The following is an 18,878-nucleotide window of genomic DNA, read 5'->3' as shown; positions in this document are numbered from 1 at the left end:
AAATGCAAACTTGAAATAATTCTGGAAGTAGAGATTCAGCCACTATGTCTGAAGAGTGTGTATGCTCCCCAGAATAATAGCGTGTGCACTTTTGGGCCCAGAATTAACGTTGTTGCTTGAGAATTTGTAAGTCATCCCTTAAGAAATTTAGCAAACCCTTTATTATTCCCAAATGATTTACATAATGAAGGATGCAGACTCTTCAAACTTGCCATATAGATAAACTCACGATATTTTGAGGAATTTGAGGGAAAATTACCGTTAGGATTAATGGTAATTTTTCCCCTCTCCATTCTTTGTAACTGGAATTTACTTGTACAGGAGAAGCTGTTGAATGTTGTACTACAGAGAATTCAATCACCTATTGTGGACTTTGACAGCATAGGGAGACAGCCATGTAGTGAAACCATGAGCCAAAAAGAGAAATGCTGCTTTAACAGTTAGTGTCTGTGGTTCCGGATTAGGTTACACAATTTATGCACTAGTCATAATTGTGTGATGATTGCCCTGTAGTGACACCATGCACAGTTATGGTTGTTTGGGTGTCTGAACTGTGCATTTCCATACCTTAGAATGTTGGGACTTCTTTTAAGCTTAATCCAAGAAATTCAGAGTTAAGATTTGTAATGCTTGCTTGTTTTTGTGATAAATTACATCCCTCTAATGTTTATACCCTTAAATTACCAATATACATCTTAACTCCAGTTTCATATAGCTTTTTGTCTTTGAATACAAAAAGATGAGACATTTTAAAGATTAACAACTCTGTTTAAAAATTCTTCTTCTAGTAGATATTAGTCTCGCTATCCAACTGGGAAGTCTCAGTATTCTTAAGGAGGTTTTAGCAGAATAAGAGTTTCAAAATTGTGAGCGTCATGGTGCTGATTGAATGACGGCATTCTAAATGCATCTGTAACTTTAGTGCCCTTGTGGCCAAGATGGAATCTGCTCTGCAGGCAGCTCTAGCCAAGAGAAGGTGCAGGTAGGAATGCAGCAGGGAAAGTCCCTTCTACCCCGGGGCCACCTGTTCCAAACCCCCCAGAGTGAACATGCACACACCGGAAGAGTACAACGAATATAGGAAAGGGAAATATTTATTCACAGAGGGATGAGAGAGGGGGAAAGCAACACTGGGAATTATAGGGGGAGCAGTAAAACAGGGTTGCATTCAACACAAGTCCCCATATGCCCAGTGGCAGCACAGTCTGAAAGGGCAGGCGCCAAGCAATGTGTCTGTGTAGAGTTCAAGAGTCCTGGGCAAAGTTCCAGTCCAGTGGTGAGTCTTAGGTGCGCCTGATCATATTTGGCACCAGTTAACTTTCCCCAACAAACCCCTGCAGTGCCACCTTCTGCCACTCTCTGCAAAGCCACACAGAGTGATCACCTCCTCACTTAACTAGCTAACCACCTCCCTCTTTATTACCAATGCAAAGTCACAAGCCCCAGTACTCACGGCCTCAGACAGCTCTGGGCAGCAGCGATACTGGGTCCAGCTCCGGTCTGTCGTCCTCCTTGGGCGATTCCTTCCCGGCACCGTGCTCCCCCTTAGCTCCTGTCCTGAGGTTTCCCTGACCGGCCGCTTTGTCTTTCCCAGGCTTCAGGCAGGTTCTTGGCTGCTTCACTCTGTGAGGGGCTGCTTGCTGCAGCCCTTTATGTCCAGAGACACACACACTTGCTCTCCCCTTCTCTGCTCCACCTCCCCACAACAGCACTTCCTCTTTCTGGAACAATCAGCACTTCCCCCCCTTCAGGGAAAAAGATTTAAAGGGCCATGCTCTCTGAACCCCAAGGGGGTTACATATCTGAGGGATAAACTGGTTCATACCAATTTAAGCCCTGATTCAGTTCCCACTAAAGTCAATGTGAGCCTTTCTAACACCTTCATAAGAATGGCCACTGTGGGTCAGACTAAAGGTCTGTCTAGCCCAGTATCTTGTCTTCTCACAGTGGTCAAGCCAGGTGCTTCAGAGGGAATGAACTTCTGGCAAACAGAGGGTAGGGACACATCACTCCCCATCCTGGCTAACAGCCATTGATGGACCTATCCTCCATGAACTTATCTAGTTGTTCTTTGAGCTGTAATAGTCTTGGCTTTCACAACATCCTCTGGCAAGGAGTTCCACAGGTTGACTATGCATTGTGTGAAGAAATACTTCCGTTTATTTGTTTTTAAACCTGCTGCCTATTAATTTCATTTGGTGACCCCTAGTTCTTGTGTTCAGAGAAGGAGTAAATAACCCTTCCTTATTTAGTTTCTCCACACCAGTCATGATTTTATAGACCTCTGTCATATCCCCTTTACTCCTCTCTTTTCCAAGTTGAAAAGTCCCAGTAGTAGTAGGAGCAGATCATGTAAATGCTATTAATATGAGTAGTCCGTACTTAGGCTGGCAATAGTGTTGACTTCAGTAGAACTGTTGTTATGAGCAAGGACTACTCACATGAATAGAAGTTTGCAGGAATGGGCCCTTATCCACTGTTATATAGGATAGTAGACAAATGAACCATTTCCTTGAGAGTGGTGGCTCAAATGAGAAATATAGGTTAATCGGACTGTCTTTTCAGGAGATGTGCAATAACTTGAGTTGCAAAATGGGAATGAAATTTGAATGTTAATGAGCGAAAAAAGAATATTTGACTTGTCCATGATAGGTCCTGATTATGGTGTTAGATTTAGCTCATGGTATACCTAATGATTATCTTGTACTGAACAATAACTAAACCTATTTTTCTTTTGTGGTCTAGTGTCATCCCCCATGAACGCAGAATATTAACAATACTGCAGTGGCTAACCCTACCAGACAATGAAAGGTAATTCATGTAGTATTCTTTTTTGTAAACTTCTAACTTGTCTTCTCTTTAAAAGTAGCTGGAGCTGCAGAAACAGATGGAATGTTAGTGTTAAAAATTATTCTTGCCAGCATTCAGTATTACTATTCTTTGTAGCTCTTAACTTTTAACCAGCAGTGTTTCAATCCTCCTCAAAAAACCTCTGATGCGAATGTCCTTTGATTATTGGGGAACTTTTAATTACATGGATTAATGTTGGCCGTTTTATGCTACTTAGTCTAATGTGGCTTAATAAACTTCTAGGCAGTGGTAAATGCAGAAGCTGCACCCTGAGGCTTGGGAAAATGTCAAGATCTTAATTGTATTTTTTATTACATAAGTTCTCACATGCTGCAGACTGCATAGCTCAAGTGAGCTGGTACTGTGATCTCTCCTTCTTACGGAACTAAAGGAGAGTGCGCTTCCGCCAGCTGTGCCCTATGTGCTTCCCTGCATGTGTTCTGATATCTAATGAAGTTCTGGAACAAATAATTGCTTAATTATACTTTCAAAAACATCTGACTGAGCAACAATTTTTTGCATAGGGCATACAATAATTGAAAGGCTGACTTAGCATGACCTGGCAATTTCTTCTGCTTTTGTGTTTGAAGGCAGACTATTCTGAACAAAATCTTTCTTTCAGGCCTTATGTCTATGCTTTCTACTCTGAACAACCAGATGCTGCTGGTCACAGATATGGTCCTTTTGGCTCTGAGGTTAGTATAGTTTTTTCCTGTATAAAAGTTACACATCTCAAGGATCAACCATGCCATCTATGGAATATTTGCTAACACTTTACTCCTGAACTGAGGTGGCTTTCTTATTTTTCAGTGCTCTTCCTATCTGTCAGAAAGGGAAGACGATTGGCTAACAAGAACTTATGACCAAGGGTCATTTGACATTAAGAACTATCCCTCTGTATAAAGTTCACATTATGGATGTAGGTATTTGATTGGCAGAGGTTTCAAGTGTGAAATTAGCTGGTATAACAGCACAATGTAGTGCTCCTTAATCAATTTACCCTTCTTAAAAAAATTACCTTATATGAGAGAGCAGCAGAAAACGTTCTTTGTTTCTCTGGTGTGTTTCCTTGGGTGACAGGGGAGGGTGAATATTTTTTTTAAAAGTGGACTATCTGAAGAAGCCTGGATAATACTCTATTCTAGAGTCGGAAAACCGTGGTTTTCAATATTCAGTTTATGAAAAAGCGGTTTGGTTAGCCCTCCAGTACTGTTCCCTCTGAAATGGACATAGGTGCCCTAATAGCATGAGATAAGGAGCTTTAAAATCCATCACTTCCCAGAGGTGCTTAAAGCACCCTACTCTGTTTTGTCCACTGGTGCAGGCTCAGGAGTGATGACAAAGGATTCAGAACTCTCATGAATTATACTGGTTACTTACCAAATTACTACATTTTTCAAGAACGTGCAAAAAGCCTGTACAGGAGCATGTTATCTTGGGGATATGGAGAGGCAATATTGGTTCTACACCAAAATAGTTAAACACTTGGCAGTTCATCTTGGACACTTTACTCAGGCAAAACTCTCACTGAATTCAGTGCAAATTGTGGAAGTGCCAGATCAGACTCTTAAAATTAAGACTGAATATATATACTTTTAAAGCAAGCAACTTTTAATAAAAGCAACAGCACTTTAAAATTTTGGAGTTATTTCAGGTACCTGCACTTCTTGAGTTGCTGAAAACACTTTGTTGGCAGCCCCATTCTCACAGTGCACTCAAGGGGTGCATATGTCCAGTATAGTCTCTCAACCTGTTTGTGTACAATCTTTGTATCTATTTCTGTTAGAGATGGGAGCACTTAGAAACTATCCTTTAAAACACTTTTTAGAATGTCCAGGGTTCCATTTCAACTTCAGTGTTAACCTCTTCTCATTCTTTATTCAGAAATTTTCCATAAAAATCTCTAAACTTTGAAAAATTTCTGTCAGCATTCCCTTCCCTAATGTCTGTCATGCCTGTAGATGAAGGCAATATCTCTGCTGTAACAGTCTGGTTACAGACTCATAAGCAATAATATATGCATGTGATTAAAATGAAATGTGAGCCATTATTAATAAATCACTACACACCAGCAATGTCATCAGTGCTGTGCCAGGCAGAATAAAGACTCTTTGGTCCAAATAACTTACTATCTAAAATCTATAAACCAAAATACTTGCTGTTTAACTGCCTGCGTGTGTTTTCTCATTGTTGGCATTAATGGTCAATATAGGACTAACATCTTGTGCATCAAACTAAAAGAAAATAGTAACTTTAGAGTATAGCTTTCTACAGAACAAAGACACTTTCTCATTGTGTCTTTTCACTGCGGTAAAGCGAAATTTGAAGATGAAATTGCGTGTGTTCTTCAAATTTGAGCTCTAAACAGGCTCTTTGTACAAGCTCTCTTAGGACCTAATGCTGTGAGGTGCTTAGCTCAGTCACTAGGAGCTGAGATTCTCAGTACCATGTGGGATTAAGATGTTTCCCAGCGGTAGAGTTTCTAGTTAACCCTTTCTCTATGTAATGTAGGAAGTTAATTGGGTCTTTTAGAAAATGACGAAAAATAGCTATCCAGAAGAATTCTAAGATTATCTAAAGTCTAGCCTGTGATTGTATGACTAAAGCAGGGTCATTTAAGAGGTTTTTTTGTTACATAGCTTTGCAGATTGACTTTCATTGAATGAAGAACAGGCTGTTTCATGGATGAACATATTTCAGTTCCCAAATTTACAATGATGAGAGATGATTTTGTAAATGTGGATTTAAAAACAAGCACGCAGCTGTATAAGACTCACTAGTGGCATGATTTCAGGAGGGAGGAGCTAGAAAGTATTATGTTTATCTTGATGCTTCTTCCTCCTGCCCCTCAGTTTCTGGGAGCTATGAACATCTCATAAATCATCTGGGAAGGAACCGCTCAGTGGGACCCCAGTAAGCTGCTTCCTTAGTAATTGGAGCTTGACCTCTGCATGAAATCATTCTTCTTAGTACAGAACTGGCAGAACTTAGACACTTGGAATGGTTCTGACCAGTTTTTCCTCTGTGGCAACTGAGCAACACACTGGAGCTTTAACAAGCTCTTGAACATTGTATAGTATATTTAAGAGGTGTCCCCCCCCCCCCAGTCAAAATCTCCTTTATAGTGAACTCTTCTTGTCTCATATTCGCTAAGTTTGAGGAGCAGCTCTGCTGCTGATGTCTCTGGATGGGGGGGGGGGGGTGGGAGGGGAATATTTAGTAGTACCTTAGCTTGAGACAGGATTTTTTCAACTAGATTTAATCTTTTATTCTGAATTTCCTTGGATAGTCTTATCTAAGATGGGGAGGATTCTTTTTTTTTTTTTTTTTTTTTTTTTTTTAAAAAGACTTGATCCTGCCTTGTGCTGATCATTTTCAGCTCCCAGGGACTTCAGTTGACACTGAAACCTTGCAGGAAGTGCTCAACAGTCTATACATTGAGGGCACAGTACATTAAAATTTAGGAGTAAAAAGGAGTAGAAGCACTCAAAATTAGTGGGTGAAATTCTGGGGGTTCCATTGATTGAACCAGGATTTTGCCCAATATGTTGACTACAATAACTTGCAGTATGTTTTGTTTTATTAGGTGTTTCAGTGTAAATGAAGTTCATTACGTTAGAAGTGTAACATTGTTTTTAATGAGACCTTCACAAACAGCTCTTTTGAACTAGGAAATTTGTTATAAAGCTTATTTTCAGAATGTGGTGATGAGAAATTTAAAATGTATGCCTGCCCTTGGTTATTTCCGCAATTCTGGGTTTTTTTTTTTTGTTTTTGTTTTTTTTCCCCCTCTTCCCTTCTGTGCTTCTGCAGTGACACTGATGGGTTGTCCTTCTGGGATGAGAGGCAGAGCTTTGGCTGGCTAGTTCCCACCTTTTGTTATGTCTAGAAAGAGGGGATGGATTTGTTCATCTTTCTGAGGGGCCCTGGACCCCCCCCAAAAAGAAATAACCCTATTCCGATTCTTTTCAAATGAGGCTAAGGTTTGGCTGGTTAACAAGAACTTGGCTTTTCTTCCTAGCTAACTTTTGAAAGAAAAAAAATGTATACACATACTACTGTAAATGGTCTAAGTAGATCAAAACCTGTCATGCCTAAACTCTATTCCTGCTGCTCCTCTAACATGCCGTCTTGAGACGGCACTTTTAAGTGTTCAAAATATCTAGGTTTCTTGCACTGGCCAGTGTGTGTCTGGCACTGTCAAGCTCTGGCTGAGTTTATTTAGGGACAGCGTAAAATGAGAATCCTTCCTTTCCCTGCTGCTCCTCTCATCAGGACTGCACAAAGCTTGAAACATTTTAAAAAGAAAACTCTGGTGCTGCTTTATTAAAATGCCTTTCTGGAGAGAGACGAATGAGACTGGATTAGAATCTCCTTTCCAGCTGCTTGCCTTGGAAGCAATGAAACAGCATGGCAGATGGTAACACTTTTTTTTGTTTTGTTTTTTTCTTTCATAAAACTCTGTGACTGAACAACAGAGAAACTGGCAAAGTAGATAGAAGTAAATATTATAAATCACTGACTTTCGTCAAGCCCATTTAGCAGGTCCCATTTCCCCTTACCTGCCTACTTAGTTGTATTATCTCCCTATAGGTGTCATCTCACACCATTCACAGATGCTCCTAAGCAGTGCTGAAAACCCACAACTCCCATAAAAATTGATGGAAAGTGTTGGTGCTTAGCATCTCACAGGTGCAGAACAGGCCAAAAGTGAGAGCTGTGCGTGGCAACCCCGTATATCTTTAAAGTGGGCCTTATTGGTAAGAGGAACATCAGGCCATTCCAGTCTCCTCTTTCATAGCATTCACGCACAAAAAATGTATAAACCCATTTCAAATGACTTATTTTGATAGATAATGTACTGCTCACAAACGGTGTCATATTGACAGCTCTGGAGACTGATGTCCTCAATTTATCCATACAACTAGTACAAGGTAGTCAGCAGCAGTGCAGATTTCTCTCACGCTACCCATAACAAATTCTTAGATTATTCAGAAGGCGCAGTCTGCATGTTGGTTCAATCCTGCACTCTTTTCTAAGATTGCCACTGAATGGTGGCTTTGTAGTACACAGATGCTTCCAGCTGAACTGGTAACCAGCAAGTCAAATGTTCCATGTTTCATGAACATCCGCCCCCACACAAGAATTTGCAAAAAAAAAAAAAAAAAATGTACACCACCAAAATTGTGAAGGTGATACTGATACATATTTTGTGTATTTATTTGTATATTTTGTGAATTGAGTTACACTTGAAGAGAAACCACTCATAACACTACAGTATGTATTCATAAAAATTGGCCTGATCGACCTTCTCCTGAAATACCAGTTTCATTTGCTCTTATGTTAGTTGCTTGAGTAACTATCCCACTTTCAAGTACAATTTAATGAGCTCCTCTGTAGAGCGAGACCTCTAAATTGTCCCTTTACCAACTCCTATATTATTGAAGAAGCGTTGATCTTCATGCTCTTCAATTTGATGACCCAGGTCACTATAGTATCTGATGCTAGCTGAGTCAGGATTTCTCTGAGTCCAGACATCTCTCTCCGCCAGTACAGGAGAGTAGTTATGGTTCACCTCTTACTCCGCCTAAGAGACCTAAGAGAAAGATTACTCCTAAGAGGAGACAGGAAAGACGAGTTGCATCTCCAAAGAAAAGAAGAAAAGTACATAGAGTGGATCAGTATTCTGCGGAATCCCGTCGGAACAAAGTAAGTTTACCTGTGTTACAAAACTTTGTGACCGAAGTGTCAGTTTGAGGCTCTTATGTAGCTTAATTTTTGCAGCTTGGACTCCCTTCTATAACTGTACTGAAAGATCACTGCTGGCAAAGCAGCCAGGATATATTGAGTCTTTCGGGAACTATGTTCTTCCTATTTTAGACTTGGTTCACTCTAGGGAAAGCCTCTTTAGAACCTTTTAAAAATCCATCAAACAGAGGGAGCATGAAACAAAGCTCTGGGAAGATCTTATCAGCGTCACCAACCCATTAGATTTTTATCATGAGTCTCACAATATTGTGTGTCCTTCTTTAAGCCCCATTGCCTGGTATCAAGTGATTGTGAGAATCTCTTTATGTATTTTTTTTTTTTTTTAAATAAAACCAAGTTTCTAGTCTTTGTGGCTCTGGAGCAAAGTTGAAAATGTGACCGGAGTGTAACCTGAAGGCTCAAAAACCAGATGGCATGCACAAAAAAATCTCATTGGCTGGCTGAAAAATCTTGAGACTTTTGGGGGGCGGGGAGATGGGATGAAGGGCATGCAAATCATGATTTTTGAAGCCATAATTTTGGGTCTGGCAGTAATGCCTTATGATGGTACTTAAGTCTCTGTCTTCAAAAAGATCAAAGTTGGAGGTTGCTTCACCAGGAAAAGATTGAGAGGAGACAGGATGATTCTTAATAAACAAAATCTCTCCTCCTGCCGCTAACTGACAGCTTGGGAGAAGCTGTGGACCACTTCAGCATCCCTTCCATTCAGGCATTTTAAACTAATTGTAACCCAGTTCATGGGGCCTAAAAATATCTCCTGTGGGATCTAAGCAAAAATCTTGACACAGTACATTTTCAAAAAGGAGCAATAGAAACTCTTCCCAGTAGCTTTCAATTCCTGATTTTAAAAAAATATACTTCTGAAGTTAATCAGGTATTCTGAGACTCATCCTGGAACTGAAGGGGTGGGGGGTAGGGAATCAGTCATCAAGTGTAAGAAACTGCCATTTCCCACAATACCTTGATCATTGATAATCTACTCAAGAGGGAGGCTGATAATCTTCTGACATGAAAGAAGTCCCCTTCAACAAACTACACAGGAGTTCCCCTTTTCAGAGTAGTTTGCCAATTCAAGGTCCTACTCTTTTTGGCATAAAATATGTTCTAGGTGGCCTAACAGTGGGAGTTCATGTATCTCTCCCTCCACACCGGCTTCTCTTCTCTGGATGAATATTTCATACATCCATGCAAATTTCCGTGCAAACCCAGTTGTTGATTTCTCACTAAGCCTGCAAAGACCTCAGCTTATTCTAGCACAAATTTATCGTTCACATCCAGTGCAGATCTAGTGCTAGCATTTGTTTATGGCCATTGAGAGCAATGAGATGTACCACTCAACTAGTGCCTAGGAGTTAAATCATTTCCTCTCTCATACATCAGCATCTGGCTAAAATAGGTTCTAGCATGAGTTTTCCTTCTGAAGAACTATCTGGTAACACTGGTCTGCATTTCATACCTGTTTTCTTATAATAATGTCAACTGGTTTTTTTGGTGGCATCTCAGATATCCACACCTATCTTGGAAAATAAAGCCTTCCACATTACTTTACAAAGATCTGAGGTAGTGGAGATCAGCATGTGATCTGAGCAAAGGTACACATAAGACCTTTATTCTTTTACTGATAACTCCTTGGAGGTTATATCTGGACAAGAACATGGTCTCAAGGCAGTCCCACATCCACGTAGAGTATCCTTACATAAACATATTAATGACATTCAGTATCAACCTTAGTCTGTTTAAGAAATAAATAGAACTCTTTAAATGAGAACCCAGTGAGAATAATGAAGGTGAAGGAACTAAATTTGAGGTTCTCCGGCTGTGATCATGTGAAATAGTATGTGTGGGGGGGGAGAGGGGGAGGGTTTGGTAGGGGGGGTGGTTTTTTGCTTTATTTTGTTGTTTTGATTTTTTTATTTAAAAACAGGATTTCCCCGATTTAGTTTGTTTTTGTAGTATCAAAAACATTTTTGCAAATCCCCAGCTGAAATTTGGTGGATATAGGACCTTAGAAAAGTACTGTGATTTGTGGTTCCTTATCATGTATGGAAATACTATTGCTCTATTTTAAGAACAGCATAACCTGTTTCACAAGAAAATGTTCATGTGAAATCCAAGAGGATTTGCAGTTCCCAGGTTTCCTAACTGCAGAGTTACGATTTGGAGGCTGAAATAAGACTTAATTTCCTTACATGATTCATGAGATACAATTGATGTTTGTCCATCGTTGTCGATGAAGACCTCAGCTCATTCGTTCAATTACTGGACTCTGTGCGTCCGAAGATGACTGATCAGTCCAATTCGGGCGTGGAATGTCATGTCACGCATCAGACAGACGTGATGGCACTGTCGATGATGTGGTAGCAGCTCTGGATTTGTGCAGCTCACACTTTCTTTCAGCCTCAGCAGTACGCCTCGCCTCAGAGGTATTTACTGCCTGTATGAATGAGGCTGCGCCATGCTGGATGGTTCAGTGCGAGGGTTTCCCATGTGGCGGTGTTGATCTCAAGGGACTTCAGAGAGGTCTTCAGCGTGTCCTTGAACCGCTTCTTTTGTCCTCCATGGGAGCACTTTCCCTGGATGAGTTCTCCGTAGAAGAGTTGTTTAGGAATGCGCTCGTCTGACATTCTCACGACATGTCCGGCCCATCTGGTCTGGGCTCTCATCAGCAGTGTGTGAACTGACGGCAGACTGGTTCTGGTAAGGACTTCAGTATCAGACACTTTTGTCCTGCTATCTGATTTTTAGAAGCTTTCGAAGACAGGAAATGTGGAAGCGATTTGAGCCTTCGTGCATGACTCCGATAAACAGTCCACGTCTCACAGGTGTACAGCGGAGCTGGAAGCACCACTGTTCGGTAGACCTTCAGCTTCGTTGGTAGGCTGATCTCTCAACGTTCCCAGATGTTGGAGCGCAATCGGCCAAATGCAGAGCTGGCTTTAGCAATTTGGCAGTTTACTTCATCATCGATTTGACACTGCTCGGGAAAGGGTACTGCCCAGGTACGTGAACTGGTCCACTGCCTGAAGTCTCTGTCCATTTACAGTGATGGACAGTTCTGAGTACAGAGCGTGGAGAGCTGGCTGGTGCATGACCTCAGTCGTCTTGATGTTAATGGTGAGACCGAAGTTGTTGCATGCAGATGAAAACTTGTCCATACTGGCTTGCATTTCTGGCTCTGTACTAGCATTCAGAGCACAATCATCGGCAAAGAGAGAGTCTCAAAGTACAGTTTCCTTCACCTTGGTGATGGCACGCAGTCACCTCAGATTGAATAGTTTCCCATTGGTTCTGTACTTCAGGCCTACTCCTTCAGTGCAGTGTTGAAAGACATCAGTCAGAGTGGCGGAGAATATCATGCTGAACAAAGTGGGTGCTAAAACACACTCTTGTTTGACGCCGTTGGTGACTGGGAAGGCCTCAGATGTTTCGCCATCATACCGTGATGAAATTGACGTACCATTCGTATGATTCTGTCTGGACAGCCGAATTTCAACATGATCCTCCACAGGCCCTGGCGACTGACAGAGTCGAATGCTTTCATGAGGTCCACAAAAGTTGTGTAGAGTTCACTATTCTGTTCTGGACATTTCTCCAGTAGCTGATGCGCAGCGAAGATCATGTCAATAGTCCCACGTCCCTTGCGGAAGCCGCACTGTGATTCTGGCAGTAAGCCCTGCTCCAGGTGAGTGATCAATCAGTTCAACAGAACCCGTGCAAGAACTTTCCCCACTGTAGAGAGCAGCAAGATTTCACGGTGATTGTCGTATACCTGGCGATTGCCCTTCCTCTTATAGAGGTGCACGATGGACGCGTCTCTAAATTCCTAAGGAATGGATCCCTGCTTCCAGAAGGACTGAAACAGCTCAGTGAGTTTCCGTAGCAGCACAGGTCCACCGACTTTGTACATCTCTGCTGATATGGCATCTGACCCTGGGGCTTTGCCACTTGACAGCTGGTTGATGGCTTTCTTCACTTCGTCCTCTTCTGGTGAAACATCCATGGAGTCATTAGCTGCAACCTGGGGCATCTTGTCAGTGGCCTCATCATTTGATGACTGAGGGGCAGTTGAGAACTGCTTCAAAATGTTCAGCCCATCTCTGGAGAATCTGCATCTTTTCTGTAAGGAGCACGGTGCCATCAGAGTTCAGGAGGGGAAAGCTCCCAGAAGACTGTGAACCATGGAATGTATTGAGGGCTTCATAGAACTGCTTATAGTCGTTCCTGTCCGCGTGCGCCTGTATTTCATCTGCTTTGGCGCTCAGCCACAATTCCTGCATTTTGCGCAGTCGGTTCTGTACTGTTTTGCGAGCATTGGTCAGGAAGGCGGTGAGATATGAGATACAATTAGAGCTGACTGAAACGGACTTTCCAATTCATGGGAAAAATCTAATATTTTAACAGTAGGCTTTTGTCCCAGTTTGGGACAAAAAGTCAAAATAGTGAAATTTTTCATGGAATGAAAAGTTCTGAAAAATGTTGATTCAGAATGATTGATCATTTTTGACTGAAACTAAATGTTCATAATTTCCTAAATAGGAGCATTTAGTTTGAGAGTCTGTTCTCTCTGTCTGAGCTGCTACAGTGTCTCCTGGGAATTGTAGTTCTGTGTTCTTCCTGCTCCCCAGCTGGATTCCATCTCCTGTGGTGCACAGTGGGTTTCTCCCTGTGGCACAGTCGCCATCGTGCCTCATATGAGTTGTAATTTCCTGTCTTGTCTTGATTATTTTCAGAATCTACAATTCCACGAGGTGGGTGGCAGTTCAGGCAGAAGGAGAGTTTGCAAAACATTTAAATTAGGGTCAGGTTGACATATGTAAGCGGAAATTTCTCTTAGGAAATTGTTGAAATCTACCTTTTCAAGTCAAGGTTGTGACAATTGTTTTTTCTTCCAAATTTAATTGATCCAGTTAAGTATGCAGATGGGATATTCAGCATATTGTGACCAACATTTGTTTGTCTGTCTCTTTTTTCTTAAACTGTCCTTTATCTAAAATATTCAGAGATTCAAAGTATTTATCTAATAAAAAAAAATTGCACTCGCTTCTGTTCCTGCTCAGAATTGTAACTTGTCAGCATACTGTCATAATTTTGCCTTTTTATAAAATAATGTATTTATACCAATTTAGATCTGGGCATCCTTTTTCAACATCTTGCCAGAATTGTCACTTGATCCTTTAGAGACCTTGGCTATCAAGCTGAAGCTGCCTTTTTTCCCCTCCTACTACTTATGATGGAAGACTGAGGGGCAGACATTCTAGCACCAGATACCTCCTGGAGCACCCTTCACAGTGGTTTGGGATTTTCATATGAACATTGAGATTTGAAGCTATGTACCATGACTTCGTAGTTGGTGTGCAGAAAAACTGAAAAGCTAAATTCCATTTGAAGAACAGCATTTAAATCAGTTCTCTCCTCCCCCTCCCCCGCCCAATCTTCTCCAATCATATGCATTTTTCTAATATGGTAAATGCAAAGGCAGATTTACTATATGTTTAGGGGGTTTGTTGGAGGGGTAGGAATAGGATCAATGATCTCTTGTAGTCATCCGACAACATCCCAATAGAAGACTTTTTTATATTTTTCCCTCAAGGAAATCAAACCAAGCTCATGGGAAAGGAGATGACCATTAGGTCAGGGTGATAACTACTCAGCCAAGGATCTGCCTTTTGATCTGGAAAGTTAACCTACCAGAATTCTGCTGAGGAAGCTCCACCTGTAGTGAAAGAGGGAGCATTGTTATGGTGATTAACTTGCTTTCTTTCTGCAAACTTTGTATAGATGATAAATCCCCTAAGGGATATTGACAAGATTTTAGGACAATTAATGGATGGACTGAAGCAGCTGAAGCTACATCGATGTGTCAATGTTATCTTTGTTGGAGACCATGGTAAAAACTCTTACTTGTCCTTTCTTAGTATGTAAATATGGATAGAAACTGATGCTTGAGCAATTTCCAGAGCTTCACTGTGCTTAAAGTAACAAAGGGGTAGCTGTATTAGTTTAGAATGTAAAAAGTGACAAAGTCCTGTGGCACCTTATACACTAGCAGAAGTATTGGAGCATAAGCTTTTGTGGATGAATACCCGCTTCGTCAGACATGTGACATGCGTCTGACGAAGTGGGTATTCACTCACGAAAGCTTATGCTCCGATACTTCTGTTAGTGTATAAGGTGCCACAGGATTCTTTGTCACTGTGCTTAAAGTTACACACACAACAAGTACTTTACTGGATCAGAGCCTAAATGAATATCCTATTTTAAAAATTCCTTTAAAAAGTAAAAATATTTATTCACAGAACACTGACAATGTAAACCCAACATTTAATTTGCCTGATGATTACCTTTTTGTGGAGGAATTCCTTCTTATTTTAACTATTTGGTTTACTGTTTGCACATTCGTTCAGAATTAAGCCTGTTGTTTTTTGGGGTGTGATCCACACAAATAATGTACAATCTCTCATAGCTGCTCCCTAGCAAATGTGAAGAGCTACAATCTGTCCCCATGTCTTTTTTAGTAGGTTATCTGGCAGGAAAATGGTATAGAAGCCTCATCCCCTTTTTAATGACAGTAGGAGAAGAATTTTGGAACAGTAAGTTTCCATGGCAATTAGGAGGACAGCTGGTCAGATACAGAGGAACAAAGTTGAGATAGTTATGAGAGACTGGGCCCAGCTTTGAAGGGTTATGGAGGAAGGAGAAATGCCCCCAAGAGAGAGTTTGGATTGGGGAGAGAATAAGTGGCAAAAATGGGCAGAATGACCAGAAATGGAAAATTGTGACTTGAAAAGTCTCTGTCACTTGAAAATTAGGGAAAACTTCACAATAAGAATTCATAGTAAAGACAGAGAAACTCCAGTGAAAAATACTGTAGGAGAAAGAAGGAAAATAGAGATTGTTTGGGTATGTTTTGAGGTAGTCAGAGGGGTTACTAAAGGTCTCTAATTAGAGTAATAGTGCACTAAATGAGTCATGATTTGCTATGGGATACTGTGCTATTCAGATAAGACTTTTGTGTGTGTGAACGAAGTGCCAAATTAACGGTCCTGGGCAGTAAAGTTCACTCTCTGTCTACAAAACAGGTACAGCACAGTGCTACAGGTTTCTCTACCACAGTGGTCCCCAACGCGGTGCCCATGGGCACCGTGGCACCCGCTGGGGCATTTGTGTGCCCGCCTAGTGCCCAGCAGGGGAGAGAAGTCGCGGACCTGTACCTGCTGGGGACAGAGAACTCTGGGGGTGCAGGCTGCGGGTGCTGGTGTTCCCTGTCCCTGGCAGGCGTGGGCCTGCGGCTTCTCTCTGGTGCCCACAGTCTGCAGCCCCGGAGAAGCTGGAGAGAAGCCGCAGCCCTGCGCCTGCCAGGGACCGAGAACACCGGTGCCTGCAGCCCTGGAGAAGCTGGTGTTCTTGGTCTCTGACAGGCGTGGGGCCGCAGCTGAAGCCAGACAGAAGCCATGGCCAGAGAACTCTGGGGCTGCAGGCTGTGGGTGCCCATGTCCTCGGTCCTTGGCAGGCGCAGGGCTGCAGTTTTTCTCTGGCTTCTCTGGGGCTGCAGACTGTGGGCGCTGCTGTTCTTGGTCCCTGGCAGGCGCAGGGCCATGGCTTCTCTCCGGCTTCGAGAAGCTGTGGCACTGTGCCTGCCGGGGACAGAGAACTCGGGGGCTGCAGGCTGCGGGCACTGGTGTTCTCCCTCCCCGGCAGGCAGGAGGCCCTCTTAGTGCCCAGCAGGAGAGAGAAGCCGGGGCCCCGTGCCTGCTGAGGACAGAACACTCTGGGGCTGCAGGTGCCAGTGTTCTCTATGCTCCCAGCTTCTTTCTGCACTGCCCAGAACTGCCACCAAAAAACCCAAAAAACAAAATAAAACGCTCCAACTCTGCAGAACGGATGGAATGCTGCCCCGCAGCATGTACTGCCCCAGGCACGTGCTTGCTCCACTGGTGTCTGGAGCTGGCCCTGTGAGTAATTGTTGGTGTCCGCCACACTCTTCTGAAAACATGAATGCGCTACTGGCCACAAAAAGGTTGGGGACCACTGCTCTACCAGTTATGTCTCCTCCCTGATGTGGAAGGGATGACTGCTGAGGTTCTAGGGAGAGTTTATTTTCCAAACATAGTCATTCCTTGTCTAGAGGCTTTTGAGCTTTACTTACTAAGAATTAGATTGAGACAAAACAACTCTCTGTTCACTCTACCTACAGATAGTTTAAAATACACTCCAAAATACAATACCTTTGTGTGTTTGTCTCCTCTCTTTAAATTGTATTTTAAAAATAACTTTGAAACTAGGAGCTGATCTTAGTTCTTCTGAGAGTTAAAACTGGATGTATAACAAGTGTACGCTCCCTGGAGGTAGTGACTGGCATTTCTGTTGTGCACATAGGTGCAAGCACCAGCCACAATTTGGTTCTTAAACAATGTCTTATGTTGGTGATTATCAGTGCTGCCATCAAGAAGACATTAACTAAAAGAGCTTGATATTGGTGAAAGCTGAAAAACAAACAAACAAAGATGTCCATGTGTCTGACAGCTCCTTGGCAGGTGGAATAGTTCCAGTGACCACTCTTGATGACTAATTCATGACAGTGTAGTCTTTCCATAAGCTTGAGGTTAGGTTACCTGCTAGGAAGAGAGGAACAGAATGAGTATATAAAGAAGAAATATTTGTTTTCGAACGGTTTCTCTGAAGCCAGAGATGCCTGTATTTTAGAAATAAGCTTGTTTCACGATAATTCTCTATTAAAGGAGGTTAATTTCCCTTCCACAGGAATGGAGGACACCACTTGTGAAAGAACTGAATTTTTGAGTAACTATCTGACTAATGTAGAAGATATCGTATTGGTGCCTGGGTCTTTAGGACGCATTCGCCCTCGATCTAATAATAATCTGAAATGTAAGTTGATTGTACAAGTATCGTACTATACTGAGGCCAAGATTCTGCAACTCTAACTAAGGTAGAGTAGCACATATCCAGACAAGTTGTCCCATTATCAATGATTGTGAGACTTGAAGGGGTTCATCACCTTGCAGAATTGGATGCTAAGTGAGAATTTTTTAATTATTATTAAATATAGTCTATTGACTAGGCCTATTGACTGGTCAAGTGGTAGTTTTAATTATGAATCCATTAGTTTTCCAATTCTTGTGGCCAAAAAACAGTGTTAGATATTTGGCAGCCATGCACAGCTAAGGCAGAATGTGAGTAAGAGAAAACTGTGCAACGTGAATTTGAGCAAATGGGGCTCAGTGATAGTATATGAAAAAGCTGGGTTATTTGCAGCATGCTTTTAAGTTGCTTGGAGTGCTAAATTATGAGACCATTTGAAACATTCTGGGGATAATTTTCTTGAAGATATATCTGGTTGTGCAAAAACCAGATTGAGATATTTCAAGATTACAAAATCCAAAAGTACATCAGAGCCAATGGGTATGTGTTAAAATCAGTACCTAGATTAAAGGTTTAACTATGAACAAATGTATTCTGATGTTTGTCTAAGGAACATGGGTAAAGATCTGTTTTCAAATACCAGTGTTTCACTGATGTGTATCTTAAGCTTTTTAGAGCATAAAAATTAATTTATTCACGTCATAAGATGCAAGTATTTTACAGTACACTCAAAAATAAACAATGTTGTGATTTTGGTGGACTACCATAAAGACTAAATTCTTTCTTTGCAGATTCTACCTAAACTATTAGTAAACTTCCAGTTACAATTTTTTTAAAGGTCTTCCCATGCCTATTATCTCATTATGAGTGAATATTTTTGTGTATCTTCCACTGAGAACTTTTTGTCCCTTTGTTGACTCCAGTGAATTTTACTGCAGTTTTCTCTAGAAGTGGGATCAGGCACTACCATGTTAAAGTTCTTACAGATAATTAGATGCACCATATTTTACTGTTATGCAAAGAGAAGTGAAATAGCATGAGGAAAATCATTCTTTCAGTTTCTCTGATGTTGAGCAAATGTTATTTTCCTTTGATTGGGGCATGGTGAGAACTTCCAAAAAGAAGATTGATTGTCCTCACTAATCCCTGGCACAGTGCCTCTGTGTTTTGGTGTTTTGTTTTGTTTTTTCCCACCCTCACTTAAATAATTAAAATAATTGGAGATATAACTATCTCCTAGAACTGGAAGGGACAGTCATCAAAAGTCCAGCCCCCTGCCTTCACTAGCAGGACCAAGTACTGATTTTTGCCCCAGATCCCTAATTGGCCCCTCAAAAACTGAACTCACAACCCTGGGTTTAGGAGGCTAATGCTCAAAC

At 41.6% G+C, this 18,878-nt stretch overlaps 1 protein-coding gene across 3 annotated transcripts in view; it reads left to right on the top strand.

The window, feature by feature from the left end:
• Window positions 1-18,878, top strand: part of ENPP2 (ectonucleotide pyrophosphatase/phosphodiesterase 2) — a 123,473-nt gene that overhangs the window by 81,339 nt on the left and 23,256 nt on the right. For all 3 annotated transcript variants that reach the window (XM_032777218.2, XM_032777219.2, XM_032777217.2), the window contains exons 10-13: window positions 2,746-2,811; window positions 3,473-3,545; window positions 14,398-14,506; window positions 17,380-17,505. In XM_032777218.2, coding sequence (XP_032633109.1) covers window positions 2,746-2,811; window positions 3,473-3,545; window positions 14,398-14,506; window positions 17,380-17,505 — 374 coding nt within the window. The remainder of the gene's footprint in view (window positions 1-2,745; window positions 2,812-3,472; window positions 3,546-14,397; window positions 14,507-17,379; window positions 17,506-18,878) is intronic.

Source organism: Chelonoidis abingdonii, chromosome 2 (genome assembly GCF_003597395.2).
Source record: "Chelonoidis abingdonii isolate Lonesome George chromosome 2, CheloAbing_2.0, whole genome shotgun sequence".
Taxonomy (NCBI): domain Eukaryota; kingdom Metazoa; phylum Chordata; order Testudines; family Testudinidae; genus Chelonoidis; species Chelonoidis abingdonii.
This window is presented reverse-complemented; position numbering and strand designations above follow the sequence as displayed.